General features: G+C 61.5%; 4 protein-coding genes across 4 annotated transcripts; 1 reads left to right on the plus strand and 3 right to left on the minus strand.

Annotated features, from left to right (window-relative positions):
- Positions 1-430: 430 nt before the first annotated feature.
- On the minus strand, positions 431-5,010 carry QPCTL (glutaminyl-peptide cyclotransferase like). The gene is made up of 7 exons (XM_065731169.1): positions 4,783-5,010; positions 4,071-4,220; positions 3,312-3,596; positions 2,466-2,618; positions 1,914-2,013; positions 1,405-1,521; positions 431-975 (listed from the first exon to the last, which is right to left on the minus strand). The coding sequence occupies exons 1-7, from the start codon at positions 5,005-5,007 to the stop codon at positions 830-832; spliced, it is 1,176 nt and encodes a 391-aa protein (XP_065587241.1). The 5' UTR covers positions 5,008-5,010; the 3' UTR covers positions 431-829.
- Positions 5,011-6,241: 1,231 nt separating this feature from the next.
- On the minus strand, positions 6,242-8,076 carry FBXO46 (F-box protein 46). Its single transcript, XM_065731168.1, has one exon. The coding sequence runs from the start codon at positions 8,005-8,007 to the stop codon at positions 6,286-6,288; it is 1,722 nt and encodes a 573-aa protein (XP_065587240.1). The 5' UTR covers positions 8,008-8,076; the 3' UTR covers positions 6,242-6,285.
- A 3,133-nt stretch (positions 8,077-11,209) lies between these two features.
- GIPR (gastric inhibitory polypeptide receptor) lies at positions 11,210-20,220 on the minus strand. Its single transcript, XM_065731170.1, is given in 21 exon segments — positions 11,210-11,340; positions 11,980-12,118; positions 13,790-13,878; positions 13,962-14,031; positions 14,137-14,197; positions 14,798-14,839; positions 14,842-14,902; positions 14,904-14,939; positions 14,941-14,958; positions 16,985-17,023; positions 17,025-17,071; positions 17,074-17,097; positions 17,100-17,131; positions 17,211-17,247; positions 17,250-17,313; positions 18,624-18,745; positions 18,854-18,869; positions 18,871-18,962; positions 19,068-19,110; positions 19,112-19,159; positions 20,143-20,220. Coding segments are annotated over 21 exon segments (1,197 nt in total). The 5' UTR covers positions 20,185-20,220; the 3' UTR covers positions 11,210-11,265.
- A 2,062-nt stretch (positions 20,221-22,282) lies between these two features.
- OPA3 (outer mitochondrial membrane lipid metabolism regulator OPA3) lies at positions 22,283-23,467 on the plus strand. Its single transcript, XM_065731171.1, is given in 5 exon segments — positions 22,283-22,473; positions 23,001-23,173; positions 23,175-23,213; positions 23,215-23,304; positions 23,307-23,467. Coding segments are annotated over 5 exon segments (510 nt in total). The 5' UTR covers positions 22,283-22,331; the 3' UTR covers positions 23,373-23,467.
- Positions 23,468-23,646: the final 179 nt, after the last annotated feature.

A 23,646-nucleotide genomic window follows, 5' to 3' on the forward strand; every position in this document is an offset into this window, starting at 1 on the left:
AGGTCAATTTTATGTCCGCTTTGGACTCTTCTGGGTTCCTTGTAGGACCTTTTAGGTCCCTTCTAAGTTCATTTTCTGTCCTTTTTAGATCCCTTTTAGGTCCCTTTGACCCTTTTAGGTCAATTTTAAGTCCCTTATAGGTCAGTTTGGGGCTTTTTTAGGTACATCCATGGTTCATTTTCACTCCATTTTGGGTCTCCCTTTGGTCGAGGACACTTTTCTCCCAAAGAAATTCAATGTAATGAGATGCTCGTTAAGCTCCACAGCCTTAATTGTCCACAGTTGCCTATTCTTTGTATCCCTGTAGACATCTCCTTTCCATTGGCGGTCCCCATTGGTGTCACTGGGGGTGTCGCTATAAGTTCCTCCATTGTTGTCCCCATCAGCATTCCCATAGGTGTCCCCATGGGTGGACCCCATGGGTTTTTCCATGGATGTCCCTACCAGTGTCCCCATAGGTGTCCCCATGGGTTTGTCCAGGGTTGTCCCTATGGATGTCCCCATCAATGTCTCCATCACTGTTACCATTGTTCGGCCTCGTGTGTGTTCCCGTGGTTGTCCCCCAGGTGTCCCCATGTGTGTCTCCATCACTGGTCCCCACCAGTGTCCCCACAGTTGGCCGCATAGATGTCCCCATCAATGTCTCAGTTGGTGTCCCCATAGATATCCCCACGGTGGGTGACAGCACAGGACACAAAGCCAGGCCCCATAGACTTTATTGGTGGTTCCCAGCACACCCAGGGGTCGCCCCACCACCCCGGTGGGCTCAGGCTGGGGGTGGCATGGGTGACACCGTGTCACACGGGTGGCAATGTGTGACATGGATGGCTCAGAGCTGCAGGAACTCGGCCACGAAGGCGGTGAGGATCTTGCAGAGGTCCTCCACGGTGGGTGGGTGCAGGTTGTCCTCGTTGTCCTTGGCCGTGTGCCAGACCCACGGGAAGGGCAGGGGGATGAGGTGCAGCACGGGGACACCTTTGGGGACACGGGGGGACAGCAGAGCACGGGGTGATCTCCGTGCAACGGAGGGATGGTGAAGGCTTAGAGATGCGGGGATATGGGGATGGGGGGATGTGGGGTCACAGGGACATGGGATATGGGGACAAAGGATATGGGGATTTAGGGACAAAGGGATGTGGGGACATGAGGGTATGGGGATTTGGGGAAGGAGGGATATGGGGACGTGGAGCCCTGGGAACACAGGGTCATGGGGACATGAGGATATGGGGATTCGGGGATAGAGGGATGTGGGGATGAGCAGTTATGGGGATTTGGGAACGCAGGGACATGGAGACATGGGGACGTGGAGATTTAGGGATAAGGCAATGTGGGATTTGGGGATGGGGGGGATGTGGGGATATGGAGAGAGGTGGACACTGAGATTTGGGGACATAGGGACATTACCACGCTGCAGAAAGGGGACGTGGTCATCCTCCACCGGCCCCGGGGCCGGGCTGAGCCTGAAGAAGGGTTGGTCGTGGGGGGAGGCGTGGAGCAGCCCCAGGCGCCGCAGACGCTTCTCTGCACACAGTGGGGGACATGGAGGGTGACAGAGAGGACAGGAGCAGGCAGAGCCCCCCTGTGACACCTCCATCCCTGTGTCCCCAGTCCCATCCCAATCCCTTTGTCCCAGCTTTGTCCCCCATCCCACTCCATCTCATCGCTGCCCCAACCCTTGTGACCACCTCCATGTCCTTGTCCCATCCCCTCGTCCCCTCTGTCCCAAACCCCATCTCCCACCCACCTCTTGTCCCCACCCCCTTGTCCCCATCTCCAACCCCATGTCCCCATTCCCACGTCCCCATATCACATCCATTCCCTGTCCCCAATCCTGTCCCAACCCCACCCCATCTCAAACCATCACCCCACATCCCCGTGGCATCCCCACGGTGACCTCATGTCCCCACACGCACCGATGGCCACAAGGCGCAGGAACCAGTGGTGGGTCTGGGGGAAGTGGCTGTGGATGGCAGGGTTTTGTGCACCCAGCAGGTCCAGTAGCACCAGCAGGCTCTGGGGACATGGGGACAACAGTGTGGGCCATGGGGACACCATCCTCAGGTCCTCTAGGACTGACCCAATTGGGTCATCATGGTGGTGGGAGAACCATCCTGGACACGACATCACCTCTGGGCACCATGGGATCATCCCAGTTGGGTCACCACCATGTCACCATGAAGCCACCACCTCTGGGCACCACGGGATCGTCCCAGTTGGGTCACCACCATGTCACCATGAAGCCACCACCTCTGGGCACCACGGGATCGTCCCAGTTGGGTCACCACCATGTCACCATGAAGCCACCACCTCTGGGCACCATGGGATCATCCCAGTTGGGTCACCACCATGTCACCATGAAGCCACCACCTCTGGGCACCACGGGATCGTCCCAGTTGGGTCACCTCCACGCCACCACGATGTCACCATATCATCATGACCCCTCCACCCGTGCTGGGGACGCTCACCATGGCGGTGAGCTGCGTGCCGTGGGCACCGTGCCGGGTGGCCGCCATGCGTGCCGCCAGGTGCCGGGCGCCGTACAGAGAGTCGGTGGCACTCCACTCCTCAAAGGCCTCCTCTCCATCCAGGAACAGCAGCTGTAGTGTCACCTCCGCATCCTGGGGAGGGGGACATCAATGGCTATGAGGAGTCCGGGTGTCCCATGGTAGGGTTCAGGTGTCCCCTGGGGGGCGGAGGGTGGGTTAGGAGGGACCCAGGTGCCTCATGGGGAGTACATAAGTTTCCCATGGGGGGTGATCCAGGGTGGCCAAGTGTTTCTGGAGGGAGGGATCCAAGTTACATATGGGGAGGTCCGGGTGTTCTACTGGGGGAGGGGGTTAGGAGAGTCCCAGGTGTCCCATGAGGGGGTCCAGGTGTCCCAGGAAGGGGTCAGAAGGGCTCAGGTACCCTATGAGGGTCCTGGATGTCCCATGGTGGAGTCCATGTGTCCATGGGGGGGTCAGAAGGCATCCAAGTGTCCCATAGGGGGGTCCAGGTGTCCCTGGGAGGAATCAGGAAGAGCCCAAGTGATCCATAGCGGGATCCAGGGGTCCATAGGGGAGTCAGAAGTGGCCTAAGCAACATATGGAGGGGCTCAGGTGTCCCTGGGGGTGGGGGGTGGGGGTCAGGAGAGACTCAAGTGAAATACTGAGGATCCCAGATGACCCATGGGGGGGGGTCCAGGTGTCCACGGGGTGAGAGGAGGTTGTCAGGAGGGACCCAAGAATCCCACCACAGGGTGTCCCATGAGGTGATTCATCCATCTCAAGATAGGGGGAAGGGAGGAGGGGGGGGTCCCAGCACCCACCCACCCCCTCCTTGGCGGTCTTCAGGGATCCATCGAGGGCGGCTGCCACCTCTAGCAGCATGGCACACGGCACAGCCGAGTCGGTGGCCCCGATGAAAGAGGCAGCTCCGGGTGACACCAACACTTTGGTGTCGTAGTGACACGCCAGCGTCAGGCGGCGGGGGGCCGAGGGGGACAGCGTGGCCACCAGGTTGGAGAAGGTCACCATCCCCCGCGGGGTGGGGGCTTGGAAGGTGTCGAGGTCCAGGTGCCACCCGGCCTTCAGCACTGTCAGTCGGTCAGTGATGTGCTGAGGGTGACATGGGGACAGCGGGGTGACAAGGAGATGGGTGACATGGGGACAACGCAACGGGGGTGGCATGGAGATAGGTGACATGGGGACAGGGTGACAGGGAGATGGGGTGACATGGGGACAACACAATGGGATGATATGGACATGGGTGACATGGGGATGGGGTGACATGTAGACAGGTGACATGGGGACAGAGTGACATGGATGGGTGACATGAGGACACGGTGACATGGGGACAGGGTGATAGGGAGATGGGTGACATGAGAGGATTGATATGGGGACAACACAATGGGGTGACAAGGAGATGGGTGACATGGGAACAACAGGGGGTGACATGGGACGGGGTTGACACAGAGATGGGTGACATGGGGACAGAGGGGACATGTAGATGGGTGACGTGGTGATGGTGTCACGATGTTGGGGACACGGAGGTGACACTGAGAGGGGGGGGGAAGGGACATGGGGACCCACCTGGCGCACAGCGTGGCTCCCAGCACTGCCTGGTGGCCGTTCCCGCAGGAGGGGACGCAGGAGGGTGTCCCACAGGCGGGGGGTGGACAGCCCCCCCAGGAGGGTCCGGAGCTGCTCTTCGGATGGGGGGAGAGGGCGGGCACGGGGGGGCTGCAGTGGATTGGGGGGGGGGGGGGGTGTCAATGTGTGTGTGGGGGTTAGGGAGCCCTCCCATGGGGTTCAGGTCCTAGAGGGGTAGAGGTCTGGAGATGTTTTAAGGGGTCAGAGGTCCCTCTGGTGGGAGGGGGGTTAGAGGGGGAGGGTTGGTCTGGGGGCTCCAGGAGGGGTTGGGGTGCCCTTGAAGGTCTAGGGGTGTTATAAGGGGTCTGGGGTCCCTAGGAGTCAGCATGGAGGCTCCAGGAGGACTTAGGGTGACCGTGCCCGGGGTGGGGGAGGCTGAGGAGCCATGGTGGAGGGGTCTGAGGCCCTTGGAGGGGATCTGTGGAACCCTGGGGATTTTGGGGTACCTGGGGCCATCCATGGGGTTGGGAGTGCCATGGAGGAGCGGAAGTGGGACTGGGAGCGTAGGGGTTGCGGTCTGGGGACCCCCTATGAGGTTGAGGGGGAATGGGGGATACTGGGGGAACCACGAGGGGTCTGATGTCCCCGACCCTGTGCCTCCAACCCCCTCCCATCCATCCTAGGATTCATCCCCATCTAGATTCCCTCTCACCGCTCCTCCTCCGTCGCCGCTCCGCTCCGCCCCGGGCCACGCCGCGTACAGAACGGCAACGGCCGCCGCCAATGCAACGAAGGGTAGAAACTGCCGTAGGCAGCGCCGGGAACGGGGGGGGAACCCCAGAACGGATCGCGGGACCCCCACCTGCACCGCGCCCGGAGCGGGACCCGAACCCGCGGCCCCGCGGGAGCGGCGCGACCCCCCGGAGCCCTTCCGCATGGCGCGGGGGGCGGGGCCTGAAAGGGGCGGGGACACGTGAAACGGGGACATTGCTGATTGGGTGATTGGGCGGGGCTTAATGGTGGGGCGGGGCGCATGCGCAGTGGGGCGGAGAGCGGGAAGCCATGGGCGCATGCGCATACGGGACGTCACTGCAGTGGGATTTACCTAACGGTGTCAATGGTTGCCACCTCTATGAGATGCCACCCCTACAGAAGGTCACCCTGTTGAGATGTTACCCCTATGGGATGTCACTTTCACAGGACGTCACCTTTATGGGATGTCACTTTGGGGGGATGTGACCTCTGCAGGAGGTCACTCTTATGGGTTGGGATGTCACCCCTGGTGGGATGTCACTCTGGATCAGAACGCTGACATGGATGGGGACATCACCACAGTGGGATGTTCCAGATGGGGACACTGTCCCTGGTAGGACCCCATCGTCCTCCATGGGGCTGTCACCCCAATGCCACCACCCTCCATCACTCCAGAAGATCCCACCACCCTTCTCCATAGGGCTGTCACCCTCCATGGAGACAACACCCCATTGCCACCACCTTCCATGGGACTCTCACCCCAGTGCCAAACCCTTCACTGGGGTCATCACCCCAGATGCTGCCATCACCACCGTCTGTGGGGACATCACTCCAGATGTTGCCATCACCATCCAGGCAGCTGTCACCCTCCTTGGGGACATCACCCAGTCCCATCACCCCTGATGTTGCCACCATGGGAACCTCACTCCACAATGTGCCACTACCTCCATGGGGCTGTCAACCTCCTTGGGGCCCAACACCTCAGAGAGATCTGTATCACCCCAAAACAGTGCACCCCTCCACCCCACAGTGTCACCAGCACCCACCCAACCAACCACCCAACCATCCACCCAACCAACCACCCAACCACTCATTCAACTACCCACCCAACCAACCACTCAACCACTCACCCAACCACCCACCCAACCAACCATCCGACCACCCAACCAAACACTCTCAACCAACCACTCCACCACCCAACCAACCACTCAACCACTCACCCAACCAACCACCCAACCACCCAACAATCCACCCACCCACTCAACTACCCACCCACCCAACCAACCATCCATCCAACCGTGGCTTCTTTCCATTTTTTCTTCTTTTCTCAGCCTTTTTCTCCACATTTTTCCTCCCCATCCTCATCCTCCCTCTCCCCTCCCCTTCCCTCCCTTCTCCCCCCCCACCATTTCAGGAGGAGGGGGTCCAGGTGCCTCCGCCACCATCGTGTCCCCACGTCCCTTCACCTGCCGTCATCGCGGCGTGCCGCCGGGTGCACCCAGTTGTTGTCGTGCAGCCCCACGCGGCAGCCGGGCGCTTCCTTGTCGGGCCGGCGGCAGCACATCCAGTAGGAGCGGCCATAAGGCAGGTCGTGGTGGTAGGGCTTGGGGTGCCAGCGGCACAGCGACACGTCCCCCTTCTCGTAGTGCTTCTTGCACTGCTTGCAGGGGTCGTCGCGGTACAGGGGGTCGCGGTTCCAGCGCGAGTCGGTGGCTTGCACCCCGAACGTCTCGATGATGGATTTGAAGTAGTGGCAGGAGCACTTGAGGGCGGCCAGGGTCTGGGTGGGCAGGTAGCTGAAGATCTTCACCATCACGTGCTCCGGCAGCAGCAGCATGTACTGCCGCGGCTCCAGCAGCCGCTGGATCTTGAAGCGGATCTCCAAGAAATCGTGCGACACGTGCCGGTACAGGCGGCACAGCGACGGGTCGGCGACAGCAGACGGCGTCTCTTCGGGTGCCTCCGTCCCCGGCCCGCTTTGATTCGTGTCCTCAGCACCGGGCAGGAGGAAGAGCTGTCCCGGTGGCGGCGGCTCCTCCTGCGGCGCCGCCAACCGCACCGTCTCCTCCTTCACCTTCTTGGCGCTGTCTTTGCCAAAGAAGACGCACTGATCCACCACTCCCGTCACCACCACGTCCACATGGAAGCCGGACACGCAGTCCCGTGCCGCCGCCGCCGCCGTTTCGCCCACCACCACCTCAGGGCCATCCGCTTTGGTGCTGCCCACCGCCGTCCCTTCGCCGCACGGCACGGCCGCGTCAGCGCCATCGCGGTCACCGTTGGGCGCAGCGTTGGCCAAGAGGAACTCAACATTGGTGGGGAGCTGGTCGCGGGAGGGGCTGATGAGCTGGTACAGGTCGCAGGTGATCTTGTCCTTGGCGCGGGTGTTGCCACCGCCGCCCATGTAAACACAACCGGGCCGTCCGCCAGCAGTCGCCGGTTCACCGGACACGGCATTGGCGCGGCCGTCGCGAGCGCTGGAGATGCGGAAAGCGATGCGCACTTCTCCCGGTGTCGTCGTCGTCGTCGTCGCCGCCGTCGTTGTGGCGGCGTTGGTACAATCGCCGTTGGAGTGACACAGCCCGTTGTGCCGCGTGCCGGCGCGTTGCCGGGACTCAAAGTGTGCCACCGCCTCGGCCACGCGGCTGCAGTCGGCGCCCGGAGGTGCCGGCGGCCCTTTGGCGTCGCCGTTCACCTCCATGAAGCTCTGCACGGCCAATGCCGCCCGCTGCTCCACCAACGCCACCATCTCAGCCACCGAGAGAGGGTCGGGGGCTTCGCCAGCGGAATCCCCCTCGGGGAGGAGGGTCTTACCGGGCTGGTGGCAACGCCGGCGCCGTTTGGCTTTGGAGCTCTCGCTGCCCCAGTTGCCCTTGACTTTCATGGCGTTGGCGCGGCCGCCGGCGCCGCCGCATTGGTGGGCCACGAAAAATGCCACTTTCTCTTTGGTGTTGCCCGGTTTGATGACGTACCACGTGTCCAGCAACACACGGCCTTCCTCCGCCGGCGCCGAGGGGAGAGGAGGTGGGGTGTTCTCGGAGGGTCCGCGGGCTCCGGGGGGGTCCTCGGGGGGGCGGCACGGCTTCCGGGTGGGGACGGGGACGGGGCATGGCTTGTTCTGGGTGTAGGTGCCAAAGGGACGGGGACACCAGAGCTGGAGGTGGGGGAAGGCGTTGGGCTCCATCAGGGCCGCATGGCAGAGCGGCGGGGGCCGGCCTGCGGGGAGATGGGGACATCAGCGTGGCCACGGGGATGGGATGGGGAGGTCTGGGATGGGGATGGAGTGGGGATGTTAGTGGGGATGGGATGGGGACAGGATGGGGACATAAACGGAGATGGGCTGGGGACGTTAGTGGGGATAGCATGGGGACATCAGTGGGGGTGAGGGCATTGATGGGGATGGCATGTGGACATCAGTGATGGTGATGGATAGGTTGGGGACGTTAATGGAGATGGGATGAGCATGGGAATGGGATGGAGACATTAATGAGGATGAGATAGGGATGGGATGGGAACATCAGTGAGGTTGGGATGGGGATCGGATGGGGATGTTAGTGGGGATGGGATGGAGACAGGATGGGGACATCAATGGCAATGGGATGGGGACATCAGTGTAGATGGAATGGGGATGGAATGGGGACGCTGATGTGGACGGGAGTATTAATGGGGACGTTATGGGGATGGGATGAGGACAGGAATAGGGCTGGAGGAGCCAGCATGGCGACATTATAGGGGTAGTGGGAACAGTCTGGGGATGTTCAGGGGGATGGCACTGGGGACAGCACTGAAACGGACACCGTGGGACACCATGTGGCATCATGGGGCTGAGGGACACAGTATGGAATGGGACGGGAACACTACAGGGACATCATTAGGGCAGAAGGGGGGGGGGGGGAACATGAATGGCACTGCCACAAACAGCATGGGGACAGTGGGAGGGTGGGGGGGACGGGATGGGGACAATACAGGGACACCATAGTGGGGTGGGGACACCATGGGGACAGCACAGGGGTGACAGGGACTCTATGGGGACAACGGAGCGGTGGGGGGGGGGTCACCATACCAACACCATAGGGGCTGCAGGACACGCCATAGGGACACTCACCCACGCCGGAGGCCCCGCCCATCCATAAGCCCCGCCTACTAACACACCTGTGCCCCGCCCCCGCCCACCTGTGCCCCCCATCCCAGGCCCCGCCCCTCACCCGCTCCGCGCGCTTCTGTCCCAGCGATGCCCGACGCGGGGGGGGGGCGTGGTTTAGTGCGGTGGGCGTGGCCAACCCCCCCTTAAAGCGGCGTCGCACACAGCACGGGTGGGACCCACAGAGGAAGGGGCGTGGCCCTTTTAACCGCCGCCGTTTCCTCGCGGCCAATCACCGCACGGCGTTCGGGCCATGCCCATATATGGACGGCGACGGCGGCAGCGCAGCCTACGGAGCGGGGCCGTGCGAGGGGGCGTGGTCAGAAAAGAGGGCGTGGTCACACAAAAAGAGGCGTGGCCCTCCCCAGGTCCCCGCGAGGATCCCACGCGCGACAACGCCCCCAAATCCACACTCAATTCCCCCCCTCCCCCCCAACATAGACCAGGACTCCAGGCCTAGCAGGCCTCACTAGGACTCAACCGCCCTCCCAAAGGGCTCCAAGCACCGCGAAGAGACTCCAGGACCCCCCCGAACCCGCTCCCTCCCTGCTCACTCCCCGTCCCCCGGTGCTGTGCCCGTGCCGCCCCCGGCCCCGCCCTCCCCACGGCCCGGCCCCGCTCACCGGGCAGGTGCCGGGCGCGGCCGCTCCGCCTCTCTCCCCGCGCCGCTTCCGGGGTGCCGCTGTGCGCATGCGCTCAATGCCGCACATAATGCGCTTGCGCACAGCGGTGCACGAAGGGAAATGGAGTCCGTTCGTTCACTGTGCGCGTGCGTGGTGCAGCGCGCTCATTCGACGCATGCGCAAAGTGGTTCGGCAGCTTTACGCACGCGCGCAGTCGGGAATTCTGGGAGTTGTAGTTCATTTGCGACGGGGGTGTTAAAAGAAAAGGGCCACCCGACGCCCCCCATCCCCTCTCCAAAAGCCGTACGCACGTGACGTCACACGAAGGCACTGAAGGCAGACACAGTTTTTTCTTTTAGGGTGATGGGGGGGGGGGGCACAAGGGTTTTTTTCCCTGCACATAAAAATAATTGAGGACCCCTCCCTCCCCCCAAGGCCCACCCCAGAACCTTAGGAAATCAGAGACTTCTGTTCCCCCCCACCCCACGCCTTCCCCAGTACAAACTATGTTGGGGATCCTCCCCACCACCACCCCCAAATCCAAACATATCATAACCCTCCCCCCGCAAAAAAAAAAAAGAAAGAACAGGTATTGAGGATCCCCCAAAGGTTTTAGGGACCCCCCCCCCCTCCCCTTCAGATCCCAAAGTCATTGGGATCCCTGTCCCCCTCAGCAGCAGCTCTCAGCCAGGGGGTGCCCTGCGGGGTCCTGGGGTGCAGGGTGGGGATGTGCCCCCCCCACAGCCACGTAACGGTTGGGGCGCCGGGGGGGTCCACGGGTGGTGTGGAGTGGGCAGGAGGTGGCCAAGCGGCACCGCTGCCACCCGCGGCGCACCTCTGCCTGCACCTGGGGGGAGGGCGGAGGGTCATATCGCGATATATCGCGACGTATTGCTACATATCACGACATATCGTGACATATTGAGACTTACCACGTGACTCAACACAACACGATGCAACACATCATGTCAGATCATGATACATGGCAACATATCGCGATATATCACCTCTCATGACACAGCGCACCATGACACAGCGCATCGCAACACCTCATGGCATATCGTGATATAGCAACACATGTCACAACAGGTTGTGACACATCATGACACGCCACAGTGCATCACAACACACCACAATATGCCACAACTCGCCATGACACGTCATGATACATGGCAAGATGTCATGATATGTCATGACATATCACATCACAGTTTATCATGACATATCGTCGCATCACAACACACCACACCACAACACGTCCCATTATGTCACATGACATATCATGACAGATCACGACATATCAATACCTATTGCAACACATCACAACATGACACAACACATCACAATATATCACGACGCGTCACATATCACAACACACCGTGCTACCTCACACCACATCACAACACATAGCAACATATCACGACATCACGATAATTTCCGATTCTACAGTCCCATATATCATGACATATCGTGACAAATCATGACATGTTGTGATGTCACACCACCACACCACACATGACGCAGTCCAACAAGCCATGACACGTCACAACAGGTCACAATGTGTCGCAATGTGTCGCGACATGGCCCAACAGAGCATGGCACAGCACATGCCACGACATCACAACATATTGCCACGTGTCACCACATACTACTACATGTCACGACATAGTGCCTTGTGTCACGACATACAACCCCACGTCATGACATGCACCTCCTTGTTGACGAAGCAGTAGAGGACGCTGACGATGAGGCCCTGGGGAGGGGGGGGCAGGAGGACATGGCCTCCCTCATTACACCTCCCTTTGGTGCCCATTGCCCCCTACAACCTCCCCCATTGCACCCCATGACTCCCCAAGACCCCCCCAAGACCCCCATGACCCCTCCACTCCCCCCGCTCCTCCCCCATTTCCCCCTGTTGCACCCCCATGACTCCCCAAGACCCCTATGACCCCTCAAGACCCCCATGACCCCTTCTTTCCCCACCTCCCCCCCCCTCATTTACCCCCACTGCACCCCCATGACCCCCCAAAGGCCCTCCCATTGCACCCCCATGACTCCCAAGACCGCTATGACCCCTCAAGACCCCCATGACCTCTTCTTTCCCCACCTCCCCCCCCATTTCCCCCCACTGCACCCCCAAGACCCTCCCATTGCACCCCCATGACTCCCCAAGACCGCTATGACCCTTCAAGACCCCCATGACCCCTTCTTTCCCCACCTCCCCCCCCCATTTCCCCCCATTGCACCCCATGACTCCCCAAGACCCCCATGACACCTCCATCCCCTCCCTCCCCCCCATTTCCCCCCATGACTCCCAAATCCCCCCCTCAAGACCCCCCGTTACCCCACCCCCGCTCCCTCTGACCCCCCCCCCCCCCCCCCCGGCCCCCACCTGGCAGGAGGAGAGCAGCAGCTGCAGGAAGAGGCGCACCATGCGCACGGTGCCCCCCGCCCTCTCCTCCGCCAGCAGCGCGAACGCCGCCTCGTGCACCCCCAGCAAAGGGATCAGCGTCAGCGTGGATTTGGCCAACCTGGGGGGGGGGGAAAGGGGGGGGGAAAGGGGGGAAGGGGGGGACACGTATGTGGGGATAGGTTGGGGCCATAGGTGGGGAGCGGATGGAGGCGATGGTGGGGGATGTGGGGGGGGGATATGGGAGAGGTGGGGACGTGGATGGGGGATGTGGATGGGGACGCTGTAGGGATGGGGACATGGAAGGGGACGCTGTAGGGATGGGGACATCAGAGGGATGGGGACATGGAAGGGGACACTGTAGGGATGGGGACATGGAAGGGGACACTGTAGGGATGGGGACATCATAGGGGACGCTGTAGGGATGGGGACATCAGAGGGATGGGGACATGGAAGGGGACACTGTAGGGATGGGGACATCAGAGGGATGGGGACATCAGAGGGATGGGGACATGGAAGGGGACACTGTAGGGATGGGGACATCATAGGGATGGGGACATGGAAGGGGACACTGTAGGGATGGGGACATCAGAGGGATGGGGACATCAGAGGGATGGGGACATGGAAGGGGACACTGTAGGGATGGGAACATGGAAGGGGACGCTGTAGGGATGGGGACATCATAGGAATGGGGACATGGAAGGGGACACTGTAGGGATGGGGACATCAGAGGGATGGGGACATGGAAGGGGACGCTGTAGGGATGGGGACATCAGAGGGATGGGGACATGGAAGGGGACGCTGTAGGGATGGGGACATCAGAGGGATGGGGACATCAGAGGGATGGGGACGTGGAAGGGGACACTGTAGGGATGGGAACATGGAAGGGGACGCTGTAGGGATGGGGACATCAGAGGGATGGGGACATGGAAGGGGACGCTGTAGGGATGGGGACATCAGAGGGATGGGGACATCAGAGGGATGGGGACATGGAAGGGGACGCTGTAGGGATGGGGGACATCAGAGGGATGGGGACATGGAAGGGGACACTGTAGGGATGGGGACATCAGAGGGATGGGGACATGGAAGGGGGCACTGTAGGGATGGGGACATGGAAGGGGACACTGTAGGGATGGGGACATCAGAGGGATGGGGACATCAGAGGGATGGGGACATGGAAGGGGACGCTGTAGGGATGGGGACATCATAGGGATGGGGACATCAGAGGGATGGGGACATTGAAGGGATGGGGACATTGAAGGGATGGGGACATGGGAGAGGACACTGTAGGGATGGGGACATGAATGGGGACGTGCATGGTGTCACGGATGGGGACATGGATGGAGACACACCTGGGAACACACTTCACGCACATCCTCACTGTCCCCACACGTCCCCGTGTTCCCACGTCCCTCAGTGTCCCCAAGCTCACCCTGCTGTCCCCACCTCCCTGTGTCCCCATGTCCCTCAGTTCGACCCTATAACACCATGTCCCCCAGTGTCCCCATGAAAACCACCATGTCCCCAAGCACATGCCAGTGTCCCCCAGTGTCCCCATATCTCCCAGTGTCTCCCAGTGTCCCCCAGTGTCCCAATGCCCCCTGGTATCCCAGTGTCCCCCAGTGTCCCCATATCCCCTGGTATCCCCATGTCCCCATGACCCCCACTATCTCCACATCTCCACATCCCCCAGTGTCCCCACATCCCTCCAGCGTCCCCCACACCTCCCAGTAACCCGACATCCCCTGGTGCCCCTCCCCCCCCCATGTCCCCAAGTCCCCTTTGTCCCCACCTGACCCTGCAGTCCCCCCGGGCCACCTGATGCGCCCGCACTTTGGCCACCAGGATGCGGACGATGCGCACAAACACCACAAAATTCACCTGCAGAGTCACCAGGTCAGGGGGACAGGCGGTGTCACCCCACATGTCACCTCCACCCCTCCCCCCCTCGACGTGTCACCCACCGCCACGGCCATCAGGATGGGACAGCGGATGATCCACCACACGGCCGCCTTCTCGTTCCTCTCCCAGCACCTACGGGATGGGGACGTGGCTCGGGGGTGTCCCCAAGGTGTGACAGAAAGGGGGGGGGGACATGGGGACATGGGGACATGGGGACATGGGGACATGGGGACTCACCCCTCGTTCTCGTAGAGGTAACGCACCACCACCCACGGCACCACGAAGAGCACGGGGGCTCCTGTGGGGGCAAAGTGGGGACATGGGGTTGGGGACATGGAGATGGGTTTGGGGACATGGGGATATGGAGTAGGGGACATGAGGGTTGGGGACATGGGGACATGGAGTAGGGGACATGGGAGTTGGGCACACAGGGATGGAGTTGGGGACATGGGGTTTCAGACATTGGGTTGGGCTGGGGACATGGGGATATGGAGTTGGGGACACGGGACATCAGATGGGGACATGGGATGGGGACATGGGACATGGATGGGGTCATGGGGATGGCAATGTGAGACATGGAATGGGGACAAGTGTTTGAGGACATGGGACATGAGATAGGGACAAGGGGATGGTGACATGGGACATTGGATGAAACTCTGGATGGTGACATGGGACACTGGATGAGGACATGGGGATGGGAATATGGGACATCAGATGGGAATATGAGGATGGGGACATGGGGATGGGACATCAGATGGGGACATGGGGATGGGGACGTGGGGATGGGACGCGGGACATGGGGATTTATCCGCGGGGTGGGGACACAGGACACCGGATGGGGCCATAGGACATGGGGACATGGGGACACGGGGGACATGGGGACACGGGGCCACCTCACCCCATCCGAGCAGGAGGAAGGCGGGCAGGCAGCGGTCACCGAGAAGGTTGCGAGGACCAGCAGCTTGTGCAGGAACAGCCCCTCGGCCAACAGCCACCCGTAGTTTGGCCCCGACGCAGTACTGCATCAGCGCCTGTGCCAGGGCGGCACCCGGCCACCGCCTGCGGGGACAGCGGGGGACAGCGGGGTGGGACCGGCCTGGTGCTGCTGGTGGTGGCATCGATGTGGTGGCCCCAGTGTGGTGGAACCAACGTGGAGGCACCGAAGTCATGGTGACATGGTCATAGGTGGCACCAACGTGGTGGTGGCATCGATGTGGTGGAGCCAATATGGTGGCACCAATGTCATGGTGACATGGTCATAGTGGCACCAACGTGGTGGTGGCATCGATGTGGTGGAGCCAATATGGTGGCACCGAAGTCATGGTGACATGGTCATAGGTGGCACCAACGTGGTGGTGGGCATCGATGTGGTGGAGGCCAATATGGTGGCACCAATGTCATGGTGACATGGTCATAGTGGCACCAACGTGGTGGTGGCATCGATGTGGTGGAGCAATATGGTGGCACCAATGTCATGGTGACATGGTCATAGTGGCACCAACGTGGTGGTGGCATCGATGTGGTAGAACCAATATGGTGGCACAATGTCATGTGACACTGTCATAGTGGCACCAACGTGGTGGTGGCATCGATGTGGTGGAGCCAATATGGTGGCACAATGTCATGGTGACATGGTCATAGTGGCACCAACGTGGGTGGTGGCATCGATGTGGTGGAGCCAATATGGTGGCACCAATGTCATGGTGACATGGTCATAGTGGCACCAACGTGGTGGTGGCATCGATGTGGTGAGAGCCAATATGGTGGCACCAATGTCATGTGACACTGTCATAGTGGCACCACGTGGTGGTGGCATCGATGTGGTGGAGCCAATATGGTGGCACCAATGTCATGGTGACATGGTCATAGTGGCACCAACGTGGTGGTGGCATCGATGTGGTGGAGCCAATATGGTGGCACCAATGTCATGGTGACATGGTCATAGTGGCACCAACGTGGTGGTGGCATCGATGTGGTGGAGCCAATATGGTAGGCACCAATGTCATGGTGACATGGTCATAGTGGCACCAACGTGGTGGTGGCATCGATGTGGTGGAGCCAATATGGTGGCACCAATGTCATGGTGACATGGTCATAGTGGCACCAACGTGGTGGTGGCATCGATGTGGTGGAGCCAATATGGTGGCACCAATGTCATGGGTGACATGGTCATAGTGGCACCAACGTGGTGGTGGTGGCATCGATGTGGTGGAGCCAATATGGTGGCACCAATGTCATGGTGACATGGTCATAGTGGCACCAACGGTGGTGGTGGCATCGATGTGGTGGAGCCAATATGGTGGCACCAATGTCATGTGACACTGTCATAGTGGTACTGATATGGTGACATCATCCACTGTGGTGGAGCCAATGTAGTGGCATCAGTGTCTTGGTGACATCATCATGGTGGGCACCACTGTGGTGGTGGCATCGATGTGGTGGTGACATCGTCATAGTGGCATCAAGGAGGGTGATGCCAACCCTGGTGATCCCAACCCTTGGATAACTCAACCTTATATGACCCCAAACCTTGGTGACCCCACACCTTGGTGACCCCATATTCTGGGTTCCCCCAACCCTTGGTGACCCCCAACCCTTGGGTTCCTCCACTCTTCAACGTCTCAATTCTTGGTGACCCCAACATTTGGGTTCCACCACCTGTGGGTAACCCCAGTTCTTGGCGACCCCAACCCTTGGATAACTCAACCCTAGATGACCCCACACCTTGGTGACCCCAAATTCTGGGTTCCCCCAACCCCTGGTGACCCCAACCCTTGGATAACTCAACCCTAGATGACCCCACACCTTGGTGACCCCAAATTCTGGGTTCCCCCAACCCCTGTTGACCCCAACCCTTGGATAACTCAACCCTAGATGACCCCACACCTTGGTGACCCCAAATTCTGGATTCCCCCAACCCTTGGTGACCTCAACCCTCGGGTTCCTCCTCTCTTCAACGTCTCAATTCTTGGTGACTCCAACCCATAGCGACCCCAAATTTTGGGTTCCCCTCACCATGAGTCAACCCCAAACTTTGGTGCCCCCCACCCTCAGTGTGTCCCCTCCCCCATCCCCAGACACCCACCTCCTGGCTCAGCACTTGTAGGGGGTCGGAGGCCCCGGGGGCGCAGGCGGCGGTGGAGCAGCGCATCCCGCGTCAAAATGGCGCCGCCCGCAGCACGAAGGAGAGGAACAGGTGGCGTGGATGTAGTTCCGGGTGCACCGCAGGCGCCTGAGTGGGGGGAGAGACCCCCGGGCAGCACCCATGGGTGCCCCAAAGCGCCCAAGGGTGCCCCCTCTGGGTCGCGTACCTGAAGAGCAGCAGCAGGAGGAGGGCCAGGAGCAGGAGACGAGGGACACGGAGTAGCCCACGGTGTAGACCAGGCGGAACTGCTCCAGCAGCCAGGCCTGACGCTGCGTGGGGACAGTGCGGGGGACGTGGGGACAGTGTGGGGACAGCGTGGGGATGTGGGGACGGCGTGGGGACGTGGGGACGGCGTGGGGATGTGGGGACGGCGTGGGGACGCGGGGACGGTGTGGGATATAGGGATGGCGTGGGGATGCGGGGATGGCGTGGGGACGGTGTGGGGATGTGGGGACATTGTGGGGACATGGGGACGGCGTGGGGACGGTGTGGGGATGGTGTGGGGATGTGGGGACATTGTGGGGACGTGGGGACAGTGTGGGGACGGCGTGGGGATGTGGGGACGGCGTGGGGATGCGGGGGACGGCGTGGGGATGCGGGGATGGCGTGGGGACGGCGTGTGGGGACGTGGGATGGCGTGGGAATGCGGGGATGGCGTGGGGACGTGGGGATGGTGTGTGGGGATGTGGGGACATTGTGGGGATGTGGGGACACTGTGGGGACGTGGGGACGGCGTGGGGATGTGGGGATGGTGTGGGGACGTGGGGACGGCGTGGGGATGTGGGGAAAGCGTGGGGGACATGGGGACGTGCAGCACAAAGCATTTCACCATGCAACATGGCGCAGTGAGACATACATGATACAGCAGATCACAGCATACTGCGACATAGCGGGACATGTCACAGTGTATCATGACATGTCACGACATATCACAGTGTATCACAATGTATCGCAGTGTATCACAACTTATTGCGATGTATCACAACATATCACAAACTATCGTGATGAATCATGACATATAATGGTGTACTATTGACGTATCACAACGTATCATGACAAATCACGACATATCACTATGTATCATGTTGTGTCGTGACGTATTGCTGTGTATCATGACATACCACAGTGTATTGTGATATCCTGCAACATGTCATGACATACCACAACATACATGATGTATCATGATGTGACATGTCATGACATACTGCAGTGTATCATGGCATATCGCAATGTATCATGACATAACATGATGTATCACGATGTATGGCAACATATTGCTACATATCACAGTGTATCACAAAATATCACAAAATATCATGACATATCACAACATATCACAATGCACCACAACGTATCGCAACATATCGCAGCGTATCACGACATATCATGCTGTACTGCGATACATCACAAAATATCACGATATACCACAACATATTGCAATGCACCGCAACATATCGCAGCATATCACGACCTATTGCGGTGTATCGCGATATATCACGAAATATCACGACATACCACAACACATCACGATGCTCCGCAATGTATCGCGCCATATCGCAACGATCGCGCCGGCACCCACCTGCAGCGGCGTCTCCTGCTCCACGTCCTCGCACTGCGAATGGTCCCTCCACGGACGCCCGCTGCCGTCCGTCACCCACTGCCCATCGGGGCCGCAGCGCCGGGACACCACCCCGCCCTGCACTGCCGCCCCAACCGCGTCAACCGCGGCCCGCCCCACAGCGGACCCCCCCTCCTCCGCCCCCCCTCCCCACCCCCACCCCTCCCCCCCCCCCCCCCACTTTTCCTCACCTCGGTGGTGCCACGGGAAGGTACCACGGGCACGGGACGGTGGCGGTGCTGTTGGGCGCCGCGTCCCCCCAGCACACGTACATATCAAAGCTGCGGTTGCAGACAGGACCTGATTTCGGGGGGGGGAGGGGATGGGGGAGGGGGGTGGTTACGGGGGTGTCCTTTCCTGGTGGTGACGCTGTCCCCCCCCCACCCCCCACCCCGCTGTGCTCACCGGGGGCCGGGGGGTCGTGGCGGAGGCGCAGCTCACAGGCACGGCCGGTACTGCTGCCAGGCGGCCAGCGTGGCCGCGGCCGAGCGCTCACCCTGCGTGGGGACAGCGGACAATGGGGACATGGTGGGGACACCACCGTGGGGACAGGGACTCGGGGACAGTATGGGGACACCGCCTTGGGGATAGTACGGGGACTCAGCCAGGGGGACACCGCTATGGGGTCCACCATCGTGGGACGGCACCTTCAGGATGCCACCATGGGGACAATTCCACGGGGGCATTGTTATGGGGTCATTGACTTGGGGACACCATCATGGGGTCACCACCATGGGGACGTCAACATGGAGACTACTGGGGGGACCATGGGGACACTGCCATGGGGACCCCCCCAAAAAGCAACCTGGCGTCACCATCCCTGTCACCCTGTGGGCAATGGGGAAGAGGGGGGGGTCCCAGTGCTACTGGGATGGGGGTGAAGAAGGGGGTCTGGGGGGATCCCAAAAGGTCCTTGGGGAGGGGGGAGTCCTGGGGGGTCTCTGGGGGGGGGTCCTCGTGATATTGGGGGGGTGGATTTGGGGGGGACAGGGATGTGGGGATTATGGAAGGACCTGGGAGGGGCTTCAGGAAGGCTTGGAGGGGGGGGGGCGGTGGGAATCTGGGTGGGGAATGGGGGTCCTGCAGGGGGTCTTAGTGGTAATGTGGGGAGGGGGATTTGGGGACAGGGGATGAGAGTTGATGGGGGACCTGGGGAGGTCCCAGTGGTAATAGGAGGAGGGAGTGAGCTGGGGGGGCTAGGGTGGTCCAGAGGAGTATGTGGAGGGGGGGGGGGGTCCCAGGCGGGGTACTGGGGGGGTCTCAGTGGTCTTAGGGAGGGGTGGGGGATGGGTTCCAAATTGTAATGATGGGAGCACCTGGGGAGAGGGGATCTGGGGGTGATGGGGGGAGTCTGGGAGAGGGTGGTCCCGATGTTAATTTGGAGGGGGGAGGGGGAGGGGGAGAAATTGGGGAGAGGAGATCTGGGGGGGGGGGTCCCAGTAAAAATGTGGGGGGGTGCCGGATCGGGGGGAGCTCTCACCTCCACCCCACGCAGGACCCGGCGGAGCAGGGGGGGTCCCATGGCACCGACGGTACCTTCTGCAATTGGGGGAGGGGGTAAAATCATCCCCCCATCCCGTCCCCCCCCCGCCCCCCCACCCCCAGTGTGGGCTCCGCTCTTAAATGGCGCCGCCCCCCCCCCCCTTCCTCATCCCCCCCCCCGGAGCGCGCTTTGACGCGTTTCGTTACCACGGAGCCGCCGGGAGGCACCGACGGGGCGGGCGGGGGGGGGGGGGGGTGCCAGGAGCAGGACCCCCCCTCCATCATACCCCATATATACTCCCCCCTCCATAACCCCCTCTTTTCCTCCCACTCAAAAATAATAAAGCGATCTCTATGGGACCCCTCCCCTCCAATTCACAAACCCCCATCATGCAGCCGTCGGGGGGGGGGCTGGGGGAGGGGGAGAGTGGTACAAACAACCCCCCACCCCTGTGCCCCCCCCGTTATCCCCCCTTTTTTTTTTTCCAAGCCCCTCTTGTCACCCCCCCCCATCCAAAGTGACCCCGCAGTGTGTGCGTGTTTGTGTCCCCACATTTGTGCCCCCCCCCCCTCCATCCCATTGCCCCCCTCCATGCTGTGCCCCACAGTACAACCCCCCCCTCAAAATACACGATGTTCCCCCCCCCCCCTCCCACCTCGGTACCGGCTCAGTTCGGGGCTCCTCTTCGCCCTTTTGGGGTGAGGGGGGGGGACAGGGGGGGAGGCGGGGGGGCACTGCCACTGAATCTGACAGTACCGCCCCCAAGAAGGGCGGGGCAAAGTGGGGGGGGGGGGGGGTTGGGTTAAGGAAGGGGGGGCACTGTGGGGGGTGGGGGTGGGTACCAGATTTGCCCCCCACATCCACACCCCCCACAGAAAAATCCCCTATAGGACCCCCCTCACCTCACTATCACAACCCCCCCAAAACCCCCTTTGATCAACCCCGCCCTCCAGTGTACCCCCCCCGTGCCCCCACGACCCCTATTGCCCCCCATGATCCTATTAACCCCACATCTCCCTCTTTTGCCCCCTGCCACCCTCCTTTTGCCCCATTACCCCATCACTTCCTTATTGCCCCCATTGTCCTCTATTGCCCCCCCGACCTTATTAACCCCACTGCCCTCCATGCCCCCACTGACCCCATAGTCCTCCTATTGTCCCCTGCGGCCCCCATATTTCCCCCCCATTGCCCCTCAGTCTCCCTATCGCCTCATTACCCCATTGCCCACCCACGACCCCATAACTCCACAGCTTCTCTGTGACCCCCATTGCCCCCTCCATGCCCTCCATTGCCCCCACAGCCTCACTATTGCCCCTCCCATCATCCCATTAACCCCAGGGTCCCCCTGCTGCCCCCTTACTGCCCCCGCAGCTCACCTTTTGTACCCTATTGCCCCCCTATTGCACTCATTGTCCCCTATTGCCCCCCCATTATCCCCCTATTGCCCCTACTGCCCTCCTATTGCCTCCCCTTGACCCCCATTGCCTCTATTTTCCCCATTGCCCCACAGCCCCCTATTGCCCTCACTGCCCTCCTATCGTACTCCCACTGCCACACTGACTCCACAGCACCCCCCCTCCATCCCCCATTGCCCCCTTATTGGCCCCCACTGCCTTACATCTCCTCTATGACACCACTGACCCCACTGTCCCCCACTGTTTCCTGTGGATCCCATTGTTTCCCCATTGACCCCATTAACCCTCATTGACCCCATGGTCTCCCATGGTCCCCCATTGTTCCCCCATCTGCCTCCATTGTCCCCCGCTGACCCTCACTGACCCCATAGTTCCCCGTTGATCCCACTGACCCCATTGCCCACTTAACACCCCTCCGAGGGCCCGCCCCTCTCCTCTTCGCCAATCACCTTCCGCCTCATTTACATAACCCCGCCCTTCCCCTCGCAGTACGGTGTGTTCTAAATTCAACCCGGCACACAACGGGTTAACATCGCGTCGGACCGCGCCCGTGGGCGTGGCCTGAGCCCATGTGGGCGTGGCTGAGCGCGGGGAATGCAGCCTATTGGAGGTGCACAGCTGGGGGCGTGGCCTAGCGACGGCAAATCCCTGCAAGCAAAGGCGGGACCCAGACGGAAGCGCGGCCCAGCCGATGGAGGGGCGGGGCAACGGAGGGGCCACGCCCCTCCGCGCCGTCGCGCGGCGCTGACGTCATCAGCCGGCGCTCGGACGATGGTGGCGGGCGCCTTTCCCATCGCCAAGCTGCTGACCCTCGGCGCCCGCCAGCTCAGCCGCCCGCTGGCCGCCCGCATCAAGGCCGGGGCCCGCGCCAGCCCCTTCTTCCGCACCTACATCTGCCTGCCGCCGGCCCAGCGTGAGCGCCGAGGGGAAAGGGGGCGGCCAATGGGAGGGCGAGGTGCTGAGGGCTGGCCAATGGGAGGGTGAGGAGCCAAGGAGTGCAGCCAATGGGAGGGCTAAAAAGGGGGGGGTGGGGGGGAGGTGGGAGGTGGTGATGGGGGGGAGTGCGGCCAACGGGAGGGCGAGGCAGGGAGGAGACGGCCAATGGGAGAGGGAAGGGGGCGGGAATAGGGAGAGAAAGGCGGAAGCTGAGGGTTGTGGCTGAGCTGAAATGCTGGAGCCAATGGGAGGGCGAAGCGGTGGGGAGGCGGCCAATGAGAGCGCGCCCGGGGCGGGTGTAGGGAGATAAGGGGAGGGGAGCAGTGGAGGGTGGGGCGCTGCGAGGGTAAAAGCCAATGGGAGGGCAGATCGGAGGGGAAGGCGGTGAGTGACAGCTTCGGGGACCAATGGGAGATGAAAGATGAGCTGCGGGGAGGCAACGGGAGGCGGTGTCTGCGAGGGAGACGAGGAACGGGATGAGCGGTGATGTTTGGCGGCCCGCAGTGTACCACTGGGTGGAGATGCGAGCCAAGATGCGGATCATGGGCTTCCGCGGCGCCGCCATCAAACCACTGAACGAGGAAGCGGCGGCTGAGCTCGGGGCCGAGCTGCTGGGGGAAGCCATCGTGTTCGGCGTTGGGGGGCTGTGCCTCTACCTGGAGTACGCGCGGCAGGCGGGGGCAGGCCCGGCGCCGAGAGGAAGAGCAGGCTGCGACCCCTGCGAGACATGGCGGCCGCGCTGGAGCGCATGCGCGGAGAGTTGGACGCGCTGCTTGCTGAGAAGGGCGGGGCGACGCCGGGCCCCGCCCCCCAAACAAAACCCCGCCCCCCATCGCAAGCCCCGCCCCCGCGTCACAGCTCGTCCCCGCCCATTAAAGCGCCCTCGCGCTCTTCCCGGCGGCGGTCTGCGAGGAGGGGGGCGTGGCCGCGGCGCGGGGGCGGAAGAAGCGGGGTTAATAAACATAGGGGGGCGTGGCTTTTGTCCGTATATGGTTGTCGGTGGCTTGGGGTGTGGCCAAAGCCCGATGGGCGGGGCCACGAGGGGGTGTCGCCAGTGGGTATCGTTGGTTGGGGCGGGGTCAAATGCTCCATTTACCTTAAAAGGAGTGGGCTGGGCTGGGGTGGGGCTAATGAGGGGCGGGGCCCGGTT

Source organism: Cyrtonyx montezumae, unplaced genomic scaffold (genome assembly GCF_038088225.1).
Source record: "Cyrtonyx montezumae isolate F1298 unplaced genomic scaffold, pur_monq_1.0 scaffold_130, whole genome shotgun sequence".
Lineage (NCBI taxonomy): Eukaryota > Metazoa > Chordata > Aves > Galliformes > Odontophoridae > Cyrtonyx > Cyrtonyx montezumae.